Here is a 14,265-nt window from a genome sequence, read left to right on the forward strand (position 1 = left end):
TTCCAGGTCAAATGTCTATATTTTGCATTACATCATTAAAAATGTAACATTTTCTTTGCTACCTTTAATTTTTTATATAAGTAGCAGATAGTCATAGTTTTATGGCAAAGGGAATATTTCATATTGGTCCACAACATTTAAGTGTATCAACAAAGTCATATCTTAAGCATTTGTTCAGCAGCTGCTAGATGATAAAGAAAGTTTTCTGTAGCTGGTGGATATCGCTTTTGTTTTAGGGATTCAAAGTTAAGTGTCGGTTTCTCACCATCATCAGAAACTTCAGTAAATGATGCCAGATTAGTCAACATTTCCTTTGATTTCAGTGAAATATCCTTAAAATAAGAATAGATAAATAAGCAAGCATGAATACAGTACTAGGAAAATTATTTAACATTATTAACACCTCTGTATAAGATACTAACACAAATAGTATACAGGGGAAATAATTGGTCAGAACGCATCAATCTGCCACTTAAAAAAAAAGAAAAAAGAAATTTGGAATATTCTTTCTTCAGATCTGATCATATGAGATGCTGAACATTTAATTCAGGGGTAGCTGGGAATTCTCAGCATTTCACATAACACCTTTATTTCAAAATTATTACTGCAATGCAATTGTGTAATAGCTAACAGACTCTATTGGTGTGGGAAAAGGGAAAAACACAGCATTTTGAAGCCCAATCTTAAATCTGAAAAAGCATATTTCAGGGTTTAAAATGTTAGCTATGAATTTTCCCAAGAAGTTATAGTATAAGTGAAGCAAATAACTGATTATAAAATTGTATACCATTGTAAAATCATTTTATTTTAATACGAGTTAAATATATTCAAAGGAATGTCTGGAATTATTTCAACAACATGAAGTTCGAATACAATATGTTTTAGTTAATTTATTTACATACTATTATAACCAGGTCATGATAACAGAACTATTTTAAGAATTTAAATGTACAGTGGTATTTATAAACTAGAGATTGCAACAGATCAACTGACTTTAGGGGAAGCAGGGCCTTGCATTTCGTTATGGTATTTCTTTCTTTCTTTTTTTTCAATAAAATGTTAATGAAAGGAGAACTTTAAACATAAAAGGGACTAACCTTAATGACTTGACTATCTGATTTATCTGGATCTTCTGCAGACTGAACAATGAGTTGACCAATTTCTTTGTGCAATTTTCCCATTGTCATTGCCTCTGGGAGAGTAGAGAAAATATATAATGCATTCATTCTGATCATCTAACCAATCTAGAATATAATATTTTGCACATATCCAAAAACAGTAGTAGCAGGTCACTAGCATTTGTAACAATGGCACCTCTCACCTTTACTCATACACTCTCTTTAATGGAGCTTCCTGAAAATATTTATGTAGGAAGAAGAATAATAGGAATGCCTATAAGAACTTTTCACAAAAATGTACTTTGAACTTTATCATATTTTCATGTATTCCCATCACATCTTCTTTATTGCTTTTGCTGGGATAAAATTAATACGCAGAGGTACAATTAGACAAAATATTTTAGATCCTACAATGGCATTACAAATAAGTTTACTGCTAGTTTCCAGAAAGTATGCTGAAGTTTTTATATAAAGAACATAGAGTAAAGATAAATCAAGGTTAACCAAGATTAGGCTTTTTTCTTTATACTTTAAAAATAAGAGCTGATAAATATTTTAAAGGTTAGTCATGAATTTTTAGTAGTGAAATATGCAAATGCATTTAAGTGACAAACTGTCATCTGGTAAATTGATGGCAAGCCAAATTATGAGTTCTCCTCATGATCTGTATCTGTCATTTGGCATCCATGGAGGAATTAATTTGTACATTTTTAATAAAACCAAGTTAAGATTTCCTACTGCTCTAAAGGTTTTATCCTCCATGCATTGAGAGTTTTGCAAGCAGCATTTCCCCTTGATCATTAGGAGGAGATAAAAAACCCAAAATTCAGTGGGTATGAAAATGGGAAGACACATTTATAAGACATTTATTAGTCCTGGGCTGGATCAATAACCCACCCATGGTTTAGAATGTAACTTTATGAAAATATGAAATGTTTCAGTCACATATTTTTAATTAAGACTCTGTGATTATGCACAAGACCCCCTTCTCTAATTCCATTACTTAGGTATTTATACATGATGACATTATGGCCCAGATTCACCAAAGATCTTCTAGGCTCCCAGCTGAGAAGGACTACGAGAGCTCTAAAGTAATTGCTCTCTCACAACAAGCCTGGGAAGAGGACCAATATTTTGTTCAATCTGGCTCTATGTTCACAGAGTTACGAAGCAAATACCACCACCCTTCGCCAAAACAAAACAAAAACAATAACAAATGCTGCCAACCAACCTTTCGCTTGCTGGGAAATGGTAATTTCACTGTCTGCCAAATTCACATACACATCATATAGATCCAGTCTATTGCTCACTTTGGAGTCTATAAATCCAGCAATGTAACCTAGGTGGTAGAGATTTACCAAGACAAATTCTAATTAAAAACTGAAAAACAAAAGAGATGTAGTGTAAACTAAAATCTCTTTTAAAATTAAGGACTTGATCTAGCACCCATTGAAGTCAATTGACTTCTTTGGACATTTGATTAGGCACATAGTGTATTTTTTGACTTATGGAGTTTAAAATAAGAACAAAACACTATATGTAGTAAGGAAGATTATGTTTTTAGTTTCAAAGCTTTCTTGCTACTCAAAATATTCCAAAAATGTGACTATGTTCACTTTCCAAAGGTGAAATATATGAAGGTCTATAGCAGTGGCCACCAACTGGTCGATCGCGATCAACTGGTCAATCCTGGAGACTCTCCCAGTCGATTGCTATCTCCGGCCGTAGTGGTGCAGACTCCCTGCCTGCCTGCTGCAGCCCCATGCAGCTCCCGGAAACGACCAGCATGCCCCTGTGGCCGGGGTTGGGGGGGCAGGTGTCTCCACACACTGCTCCTGCCTGCAAGCACCGCCCCCGCAGCTCCCATTGGCTAGGAACAGGGAGCTGTGGCCACTGGGAGCTGCGGGGTGGTGCCTATGGAGAGGGGCAGTGCACAGAGGCACGTGCTCCCCCCTAGGGGCCGCAGAGGCACGTTAGCGCCTTCCGGGAGCGGCATGGCCACGTGGTAAACTACTGGCTGGTGGGTGGGCGAGTGGCCTGGCTCATGATGGGGAGAAGGTGTCAATGTGCCAGACTGGGGCTGGGGCTAGCAAGGAGCTTGTCTTAGCCCTGTTGCGCCACCAACCAGGAGCTGCCTGAGGTAAGTACCGCCCCCAGCAGGAGCCTGCACCCCAACCCCAGCCCTGAGCCCCCACTCCATACCTCCTCCTGCACCCCAAATCTTCTTTACCCCAATCCCCTGCCCCAGCCCTGACCCCCCTCCCAGAGCCAGCAACCCATACCCCCTCCTGCACCCCAGCACTCTGCCCCAGCCCAGAGCCACATCCCTCACCCCCCCCGCACCCCAACCCCCTACCGCAGGCTCAGTCCAGAGCCCCCTTCGACACTCTGAACCCCTCAGCCCCAGCCCAGAGCCCGCACCCCCTCCCGAACCCCAACCCCCTGCCCCAGTCTGGTGGAAGTGAGTGAGGGTGGGGGAGAGCGAGCGACAGAGAGAGTGGGGGATGGAGTGATCGGGATGGGGCTTCAGGGAAGGGGTGGGGCCTTGCGGAAGAGGTGGGGTAGATCCTGGGTTGAACTTAAATTCAAAAAGTGATCTTGTGCGTAAAAGTGTGGGAGACCACTGGTCTATACACTAAGACTCCATTAAGGTGCCCTTAGTGGCTATTTGGGTCAGGAATAGGATGATAGTGGCAGCAGAACATTTTCCGATTTACAACATGTTAATCTCAGTATGCCTTCCATTATAGCTGCTGTTCTCTGGGGAAGTGTGGTTAATGATTTTGATGAGCTGAGATATATACTAGTGGTAAAACAGTCAAACAAACAAAAACAAACAAACAAACATTAAAAATACTTGTTAACTATAAAACTGATTATCTGAAAGAGACGAGTGTGAGGAAATTCAGTGTTAAGAATATTGCTAAATTCTTCATTCCCTCTGTTGTGTCCAGTTTAGGGGGGGAAGGTGGAAGCTTGAGGTCTTTTGATGTATTATATAACATTTACACTCAATAGAAATCACAAATCAGACTCTTATAGCTTGTGAAGTCCATTTGTGACTATAATAAACAGCCACCAACTGACATAGTGGCGCACGTTCTGAATAGAATTTCAACCTTTAAAGTGAATTGCTTCTTGTTAAATTAAGTGAAATACCCACTATTACTTTGAGTTACTCTTTTGTAGTTAAAAAATAAGAAAAGTTAATCATTAACAATGTACATGCTTAGAAGATAATTTTATTTGGGTTGAAGGCATGTTATCAACTCCTCCTGTAACACTGCATAATTCCTTCATTCCATCTGACCCAAAACAACATCAAAAGGAAACAAGCTCACATCCTTACCTCCTTTTTTTTTAAGCTATTTATTTAGTTAATAAGTTTACAAATACCTGCCATGTAAATATCAGAAATAAAATAATCATCACAACAATTAGTTTTTGTTTGAAGAGACATTATACAGGAATCTAGTCTATTTAACAGGGTGTTACCATATTACAGAGTGAGCATCATTACAACACCTATGTCGTTCCTAGCGATTTTATTAAATTGAGTGAAATCTCTATGTAGACATATATTAAATGTGTATCATGTGTATCAAATGCTACTATTCAAAAAAATTGAACAGGTGTGCTGAGTTTTTTGAAGAATTTAATCTGAGTACTGAATAGAAGGTAATTATCTGTCCTTTGTCTAATTTTGCTGGATGACATAATTGGTGTATTAAATTTTTCTGTAACCACAACCTCCCATATTTTTTATCCGTTCCCCAATGGTTGGGCTATTTTTCTTTTCCCAATAGGAGGCTACAAATAGCCAAGCAGCTTCTAGCAGATGAGAGATTAAGTCTTCATTTCCTTTCGTGTGACCATGTCCACTAGGAGACCCAGAAAGATTACCAAAAGATTATTTGGTAATAACTATCACACAATTTGTGATATTTGGTTCTGGATTACATTCCAATACTCTCTAATGATTGGCTCTATCGTCTTAATAAGTAAAGGAAATCATATACAGTAGCTTTGGGGGGAGGGAGGAAGTACAATCCATCTAGATGGCACCACCAATAAAACTATTTATCTGATCTTTAATTTAACATAAAACACATGCTTTTTTAAAAGAAAAAATATACAATCTAACTTCTATGACAGATTTAAAGAATTAAAAATCCTTAAAATGAATTTATGATAGAAATAGCAACATACTTTTCATGACATTATTGCTAAAGGATGTTGCTCGAATGCAGATGAAATGAACATTATGAACAAAGTTTGACTGATAATTTATTACTACCTGTGCAGGTCTTCAATGCTTCCAGTTCATCATCATTTAGATGAACATATGAATGAAGAATTGACCAGTCCTGTCGATGCCACACTAAAGCAGGTAGAGTCCTAAGGAAATGAAGTTAACATTTGAAACTAAGTATATTTTTTTCTTGTACTAATCGGTGGCTTAGCACTTCATATTTTAAAGCTTTAGAGAGAAATATCAATTTTGTGACATTAAGAATCTCTTGTACATGAGAGCACACATACAGACATACGCAGAGAATTGAGGGTCCTTATATCATTGGTGGTAAGTAGAATCATTATTTTTATTGGTATTCATTCTATTTTTAAGGCCACAGTTCAGGAAAGCACTTACTTTGGTTCTACTGAAATCAATGGGACCCAAGAACATGTTTAACTTTAAGCATTTACTTTAGTGCTTTTCTGAATATAGATACTTTCCAGAATCTGGGCCTAATGCATTTTTATTTACGGATATGTGCTGTACCTGGTAAACTCCTGGATGACTTCTATTCTTGGGTGGTATACAACAATTCTTTTCTTTAACATCAGTGCAGTGAATAGGATAACTGTTTCCATACCAAACTGAGATACTATATCTACGAGACAGAAAAGAAAGACGTTATGGTATCACAAGTGTATATTCTGGCAATACTTCTTTGATGACAAGTCACCAGATTTCACTATATTCAGAATATATATGAACAGTTCATATTAGTTACTTATCTGAACAGAATTTGGAACTTGATATATAAATCTATTTTATATGCCTGCAGAATGGCATTGTGGGTTTCATATTTAAATAAGATATAAGTAAGCAGTTGACTATAGATTTATTTTTAACCTTTGATTGAACCTGCAAGGTAAGCCTTTCGGGCATCAAAATCTTTGCTGAGGAAAGATCCATTTTCTTCACTCTGGCAGATCCCCTTTGTAAGAACTGCAATGTAACTCTCCATTATTTTAACTGGACTCCCATGCTTCAGGTAGATTCTGCATTAAAAAAGTGAAAATATTTAGTTTTTGTCTATGATGGTGTGAACAGTACAGCTACGCATATGAAAAAGGTCATGGTATCACCAAAACACTGATTTGGAAGAATTCTGATTTTAAGACACATGATTGATGTTAGTTTTAAATACAATAATAAAAAGCCATTCAGCATGTGCACAAAAGCTTGCCTGTTTTTTTGGCTCTATGATCAACTCATGTTCTTATTACGATGTTTCTAAGGTGCCAGCTTCCATTTTAGTTTCCCTACAAAGCCACTGTCACATTTATTTTTTAATTCAACTATAATTTTCAGATCATTTAGAAAGACTATCAGTTTAATAAGTCAACCTTAATAACCTCCACCTTATAAGATCCACACACACAAAAAGAAAACAAGTCACAACCAACTTAAATAGTTTTTGCAACAGTGAAACAGAAAGATCACAGAGTCTCTTTCAGTATTTATGACATTTTTAAAACGTTACTGAAAAAAAAGCTGTGAAAAATGAAGAATTTTATTTTTATAGTAACATATGTTGAACATTTGACTATGTTCTTAATTTTATCACGTGGACACAAAATAGCCAGTTCTACTTAATCACAGACCTAGAATTTATATAGTTGGAATAATAAATCATAATACAGAATCCCAGCAAACATTCATATTGTTAGAAAACATGCATTGTTCGACAACATGTATTGTTCAGCCTCCCAGTTTGGCAAGACCTAAGTATTTAAATATTTGCACTAAATACAGCTTTTATACAGACCTACACAATATCCTAGTGAAGGCTGCATATTTCTCCGGGTTAAAATCTTTGGCAGTCAGAACAATAGAAAAGTGAGTCACCTGTCCAAAACATACAAAAAACATGCAGGTTGTTTTATATACTTCCATTTGAATTCAGGTAATGCTTATATTACTAAATTTAATGCAACACTCAAACAAGATATTACAGTACTAGGAGTGTGCAAGACAGCTGCAAATCTCATTTATACTCAGGAAAAAAAACATAACTAATGGCTTCTGACTTGACCCACTTTCACTGAGTCGGCATTATCAATATTTGGTGGATTAAATGCAACAAAAATAAAAAACCCACCCCTAAACATGAGACAGTTACCTCACCCCACCCCATTAACCTCATACTGCAGATATGATAGATTACAATGGAGGAGGACAGAACCATGGTGGGGGGTGGAAAGGGTGGGAGAAGGATAGGAGGAATCACCACATTGGAATGCTTTTTACTTAATATGGAATGCCACAATACTACTAGTCTTACAACAACTTATTAAGGGACCTTAATATCAGAGTATAGAAGAAATGAAAGTGCATCTGCAATATTTTAATTATTAGTAATAGAGATGAATACATACACAATTCAATCCTTCAGAAAAACACAATAAATCATGTACCAAAATAGAGACTTTGAATGCTAAGGTACATTTTAAAATAGACACATTTTTAGCAGAAATGTAGAGAATTCAACAATGAAAAACCTATTATAGCTATAAATAATGAGTGAGATATAACAATGCTGTTCAAAGACTAATTTTACAGCCTGGGTCCCAAGCATTTATGTCTGCATTTTTGTAATATCTAACAAACTGTGCAAAACTCTTTCCATTGGACACATTAGAGATCACATAAGATTAAAAAGTAATCTCTTACACTCTGAGGGGAAAAGAAGGGGGGGATGCAATAGGAAAGGGGGTATTTACAGCCAAAAAAATAGACAAGTCAAGGGAAGTTCTACAAAGTCTATCCTGCAGTGATGAAAACTACTTAAAAACAAACAATGTAAAATAAAGCAAGGATATGCACAGTGTTCCTTCCTGCCTATATCTTTTACCTAATAAAGCCTATTCCTTTCCAAAGCTTCCTATATAACTTCTTTCCTCTACATTGCCTGGAGTAGCCTCCCTGTTTTCATACACCAAACAACTACTCTGTTCTGATCCAAATAATCAGTCCAAATCTGCCAGGTCTATCACCTTTAATCTTCCATTCTAACAAAATTTATTCCATCATAAATGCTATTAAAACACCCCCAAAATTAAAATCCATGAGGCACCCAACTTTCTCCTTTTCATAATTACATGTAAATTCCCCTTCTCACCTTTTATCCTCCTCCATTTCTTTACTACTTTTCTCCCCGGAATGACCCATGTCCGTTATTCTTTTGTTATTTCTTGGGTCTAACTTCAAATTGTAAGTGCAGGGAAGCTATCACTAAACATATCTAGGATTAACATGAATAATAATAAAGTTTTCCTTGTCATTACTTTAATGACATTACATTACGACCATGCCACAGAAGATATCCTTAATGCTTTAGGAGCCAAATTCACCCATAAGTGGAAACTGATGCAATCCCATTGATTTCAAAGGAAGCTGCATCCGCTTACTCAAGGACTGCATATATACTCCTTTCTTTGTACTCAGCCACACCCCCTTTTTTGCTGCTCATAGAGAGGCCAAAGAGGGAGTGTATATTACATTTGTTTTGCATACACACAGAATACCAAACTGGTATAAAGTACATTAATCTGCTACTCACAATTTTTGCCCAATGACTTCAGTAGGAAAGGACTACCAAGAATCACGCCCAATTGTGCTAGGAACGCTACAGACTTCTTTCAACCTCTATTGCCAAGATTTAGCATCATACTATACATGTGATTTTTTAGGCAAAATTCCTCATTGTTTTCAATGCGAATTTATGCTTAAAAGCTTGTGCCAGGAAGTGGCCCTTAGCTTTTCCTCCTCTCAAATATTTTTAATTTTTATGAAAAACAGTGAACTTTGTATTTATTTTCCAGAAGCAAGTGGTTATAGTGTATTTCAACCCCAAAAATAATCTGCAAAAAATAATTTTAAAAAGTTCATAACTGACAAAGACTATAAAACATACTCAGGGAATTTCAAAACTGCAAAATATGGGTTCAATCCTGTAAACACTTACTCTTGAGCATGTGCTTGTTCCTGAGAACAACCCTTTTCTTTCCACTAGAACTATTACCAGTAGTAAGTACCCCAGCTAGTAGTCAAGGATTTGCAGAACTAGGCCCCAAAACACTGCTTTAGACTGCTTTATTAGTGATTCAATCCCACCTTTTTCAAGACTGAAGAATCTTGAACTTCCACTGTTGTTATATAGAACCATGATCTTCTATACTGGCCAAATACAAAGGTGTGAAGCAGTTTATTTTCATCTGTAAGGCAGCATTTTCTCAGCAATAGATCCCTCATTTCAGCTGTGGTGGAAGGATAACACCATACCCACAGAGTATCTCCATTGGTGTCTTTTTCTATGGTGGAAAGATGTTCACTGTGAGAATGCCAAACAGCAGCAAGGAAGTAAATTGATTGGTTAATCAGATCTGTTTACTGGAATTATCTTTGGTTTCACAGTAGCAGCCGTGTTAGTCTGTATTCACAAAAAGAAAAAGGAGTACTTGTGGCACCTTAGAGACTAACAAATTTATTAGAGCATAAGCTTTAAGTGAGCTGTAGCTCACGAAAGCTTATGCTCTAATAAATTTGTTAGTCTCTAAGGTGCCACAAGTACTCCTGGAATTATCTTAACATCCCATTTTACACTAACTGGATCAGTACCCACTCATGCCTCAACTGTTGAAGTTCTGTTAGAGCTTCTGTTATTAACTATTATTTTCAGGTATTTATAACATTTTGTTGGAAAAGTCTGCTCTTGGCATGCAAAGTCCCAGCCAGGTGAGGCTTGTGAGTATGTGGAAAAATAAGAATTGTAGTTTTCAAAGGTGCTGTTCCCAGTTATGCAAACTCTTGCACACTTACTTAACTTTAAGCATATAAGTAGTCCCATTGACTCCAATGGGATTATTTAAGTGCTCAAAAATAAGCATGCACATCAGTGTTTATAGAACCCTAAATTGCATCATTTAAAATCTCCATCATTCAAACTGTCACAAAGCTTTGAAGTGGTAAAGCATCATTAACTGTTTATTGTTAAACTAACAGACTTGTTTGGACTATGAAATTATCAATTATTTCTAAATGGATAAACTCTCTCAATTAACAATACTTTCACTTTGTATTTCAATAAGTAATAACTAAAATAATGGCATCTTATATTTATATGGCATCTATATGCTATAGAATGGGTACGTTATCTGTATAAGCATTTATAGACTTCATTCCCAAATACTGTACCAACCACATGCCAAACGTTGCCTTCAGATACCCCCACATATTTCCAGTGGCTTGTATCAGAGGGCAGGTTCTGGCTGTTCTGCACGCAGGAATCATTTCACCAATACATGCTTTAAAATAAACTGGCATAAATAACAAAAACAAGCAACACTTGGACACTTATGATGCTATCCATCTCCAAACGCATTTTATACTGAGAGGCAGAGATATGTTGTTAGCCGCATTTTTATGGATGGGCAGAGGGCTACCTGTTGCTGGGCAGTTTTGGGGTTCACACCTCCATTATAGAATCACAGAAATGTATGGCAGGAAGGGACTTCAAGAAGTATCAAGTCCAGCTCCATGCACTGTGGCAGGACCAAATAAACCTAGACTATACATGACAAATGGTTTGTCCAACTTGAGTTTAAAAGTTTCCAACGATGGGGACTCTACAACCTCCCTTGGAAACCTATTCCAGAGCTTAACTACTCTTATAATTAGAAAGGCTTTCTTAATATCTAACCTAAAACTCCCTCCCAGGTTAAGACCATTACTTCTTGTCATACCTTCAGTGGATATGCAGAACAATTGATCACTGTACTTTATAACAGCCCTAACATATTGGAAGACTTATCAGGTTGTGTCTCAGTCTTCTTTTCTCAAGACTAGTTTTTCATGCCTAGTTTTTCCAGGCTTTCCTCATAATTCATATTTTCTAAACCTTTCATCATTTGTGTTGCTCTCCTCTGAACTCTTTCCAATTTGTCCACATCCTTCCTAAATTGTATTGCCTAGAATTGGATGCAGTACTCCAGGCGTGGCTTCACCAGTGTCAAGTAGAGCAGGACATTTACCTCCTGTATCTAATATACTTTTGTTAATACACCCCTGATACATATTAGCCTTTTTTTGCAGCTGTGTCACATTGATGACTTGTTTCATTGTGTGGTCCATTATAACCCCCAGAGTCTTTTCAGCAGTGTTACCACCAGTTATTCCCCATTTTGCGGCTGTGCATTTGATTTTTCCTTCAAGTTAACCCCTTTGCAGTTGTCTTAATTGAATTTCATCTTGTTGAATTCAGACCAATCCTCTGATTTATCAAAGTCATTTTGAATTTAAAACCTGCCCTCCAAAGTGCTTGCAACCCCTCCCAGCTTGGTGACATCTGCAACTTTTATAAGCACACTCTCCACTCCATTATCCAAGTCATGAATGAAAACATTGAATAGTACTGGACCCAGGACTGATGCCTGCAGGGCCCCAGTAAATACTGTCTCCCAATTTAACAGCAAGTCACTGATAATTACTCTTTGAGTACAGTCTTTCAACCAGTTGAGCATCCACCTTATAGTAATTGCATCTAGACCACGCTTCCCTAATTTAGGTATGAGAACTTCATGCAGAACTGTGTCAAAAGCCCTGCCAAAGGAATGTAAGGTGGACAAAAGAGAAAAAGTCCCCCTCTTCCCCCCCCCCCCCGGTAGGTTACTGCCCCAGGCCCCCCTTGTGAAGGAGAAAGGTTGGGGTGGTGCCACAAAGAGTGAAAACTGTTTGATGGGTGCTGCCCCCCCTACCCAGGAGCGCTGGGAGCCATTTAACCCAACTGCAAACCCTTGGAGCCAGGGGGTGCAGCAGCACCCCTAGTTCCAGCACCTCTGCCCCCACACCACCACAAGAGCCCTACCCTCCCGTCCAGGGGCAGAGGGTCCTGCCAAGGAGCTGGAGTCTGGGGCCGGGCGGGGTCTGCCCCTCCCCAGCACAGAGAGCTACCCTGGGGTGGATGCACCAGGGGCAAAGGGCCCGGGGGTGTCCTTACCAATCAGCCCCACGCCCAGCAGCAGCTGAATCTCCGGCTCTGCCATCTTCCTGCTGCCCGGCCCTGCTCGCTTCCCTGCCCGGCCCGAGCGCACCAGACCAGGCCCGGCCCGGCCCGGCCCTCTCCCCCTCTTCCTGCAGCGGCTGCCGCCGGAGCGCCCAGGCCCTGCCCCGCCGCTGTCCTGGCGCCGCCTTCGGCTCTAGGCCCGGCCCCGCCGCTTCCCCGGCCCCCGCGCAGGACGCGGGCTCGACCTCGCTCATTGGCGACCGCGAGCAGCCGCCTGGAGGATCCACGGGGCGCGGCGCAGCGGCTGCCGCCCGAGCAGGGGCTGGGCTTCCCCGCTGCTCGCTTGGCTGGGGCCGTCTGAACCCGCGAGCGCTGACCGGGGCCCCTCCAGCGAGCCGGGCCTGGCCTGGCCTCCCGGGGCCCCTCCGGCGGCCCTGATCTCTTCCCCCAACCCGCCCCCCGGGGCCTCTCCGGCGGGTCTGGCTTCTCCCCCAACCCGCCCCCCCGGGGCCGCTCTGCGTGGCCTGGTCCCCCCCAGCTCTCGGGTCGCTTCCCTGGGACTCCTCCGTTCGGCCTCCCCACTGGCCCCTAGTGCTGCGGCCTCCCCGGGCCCCTCTGGGTGACATCCCCACCCCCTGGATGCTTTGGGTGGCTCCCCCCCGCCCCCCCTTCTGCCTACACCTCCGGGTCTCTCCTCTGTGTGATTTCCCCACTGTGGCTCAGAAAATAATTGATTTTTCGGTTTTGGGGGCTGAAGTGAACACTCTAAATAAATAAAATCAGTTTCTAAGTGAAACAGGTTTGTTTGGTTTTTTTTTTTTTTTCAATTGCCAAAACGCAGAATTGAAAACATTTCATTCAGGTTGAATGAAACTTTTCGAATGTCCTTCTGAAACAATATTTCAAAACGAAACAGTAAGGCTTGAAGCAAAATGTTGTTGCTCTGCAGCGATATTGCTAAATGAAATGGTTCATTTAAAAACAAAATATCAAACTGGTTTATTTCAAAAATGTCAAAATGAACCGGTTTTACTTTTCTTGAAAAAAAAAATCCTAATGTTCAAAACTGCATTTTTCAACTAATTTACTGGATAATTGAAAGGTTTTGTCCAGCTCTATTTCACCAATGTGCACACTTGAACTCCATGTTTACTGGTGAATTGTCAATGTATTTTGATGTTTACTTAGGGTTGAGAGTAGCAGCTGTGTTAGTCTGTATTCGCAAAAGATGTAGCTCACGAAAGCTTATGCTCAAATAAATTTGTTAGTCTCTAAGGTGCCACAAGTACTCCTTTTCTTTTTACTTAGGGTTGGTTGCTTTAATAAATTACACTTCTGGAGGGGATGGGGGGGAGCATTTCCCATTCTTAAATGTATATCACTGATGATAATTATCCAAGTGGATCTCTATTGTTGTTGATATGTATTATTCCTATATGCCTCCTGAAGAGTGTCAATGTCTCCTCTTAAATATGTACCTGTTTGCAGGATCAGGCCATAGTCTGAAGGCATCTCTTTCTGCTTATTTAGCTTTTTGTCTGTCCCTTAAAGCCTTCTCCATTGCAACCAAGTGAAACAGCTTTCTCCATATCACTACCTTTCCAATCTATTTTCAAATAGGAGATGAAAACTCTTTTTTACTTTTGTCCATCACTCTGAATTTTCTCTTCCTCTGCTATTAATTTTCTGTTTTAACTTTGTAACTATTTGTATTACTGTATTTAACTGAGTTATTTAACTCTGTAAATCATTGATGGGTATAGTTTACATGCAAGCTGTTTTACAAAATACAGTTGTATTGCTTAGAAGTCCTATTTTATTATCAAATTGTTTTATTATGGTTATGTCCAGAG

At 39.4% G+C, this 14,265-nt stretch overlaps 1 protein-coding gene across 3 annotated transcripts; it reads right to left on the minus strand.

The window, feature by feature from the left end:
* Nucleotides 1–12,681, minus strand: DENND10 (DENN domain containing 10). 3 transcript variants are annotated; one of them, XM_038408819.2, is made up of 9 exons: nucleotides 12,407–12,681; nucleotides 9,526–9,742; nucleotides 7,178–7,257; nucleotides 6,271–6,407; nucleotides 5,902–6,013; nucleotides 5,416–5,516; nucleotides 2,350–2,457; nucleotides 1,098–1,192; nucleotides 1–332 (listed from the first exon to the last, which is right to left on the minus strand). In XM_038408819.2, exons 1-9 carry the CDS (start codon nucleotides 12,664–12,666, stop codon nucleotides 156–158), a joined length of 1,287 nt encoding a protein of 428 aa, XP_038264747.1. In that variant the 5' UTR covers nucleotides 12,667–12,681; the 3' UTR covers nucleotides 1–155. The 3 variants fall into 3 exon arrangements, with proteins under 3 accessions (XP_038264747.1, XP_038264746.1, XP_038264748.1); XM_038408818.2 differs by having other exon boundaries at nucleotides 6,259–6,407; XM_038408820.2 differs by having other exon boundaries at nucleotides 6,259–6,407; nucleotides 9,526–9,722; nucleotides 12,407–12,585.
* Between the last annotated feature and the right edge of the window lie 1,584 nt (nucleotides 12,682–14,265).

This window comes from Dermochelys coriacea, chromosome 7, assembly GCF_009764565.3.
Source record: "Dermochelys coriacea isolate rDerCor1 chromosome 7, rDerCor1.pri.v4, whole genome shotgun sequence".
NCBI lineage: Eukaryota > Metazoa > Chordata > Testudines > Dermochelyidae > Dermochelys > Dermochelys coriacea.

Bases quoted from the DNA above. Each gene is read 5' to 3' on its own strand.
- DENND10 (XM_038408818.2), bottom strand. From the start codon at position 12,666: ATGAGCGAGGTCGAGCCCGCGTCCTGCGCGGGGGCCGGGGAAGCGGCG. The intron at 7,258-9,525 runs GTGGGATTGAAT...TGTTTTGGACAG, and splicing joins ATTCTTCAGTCTTGAAAAAG to GTGACTCACTTTTCTATTGT. The intron at 333-1,097 runs GTTAGTCCCTTT...TCTTATTTTAAG, and splicing joins CAGATAGTCAAGTCATTAAG to GATATTTCACTGAAATCAAA.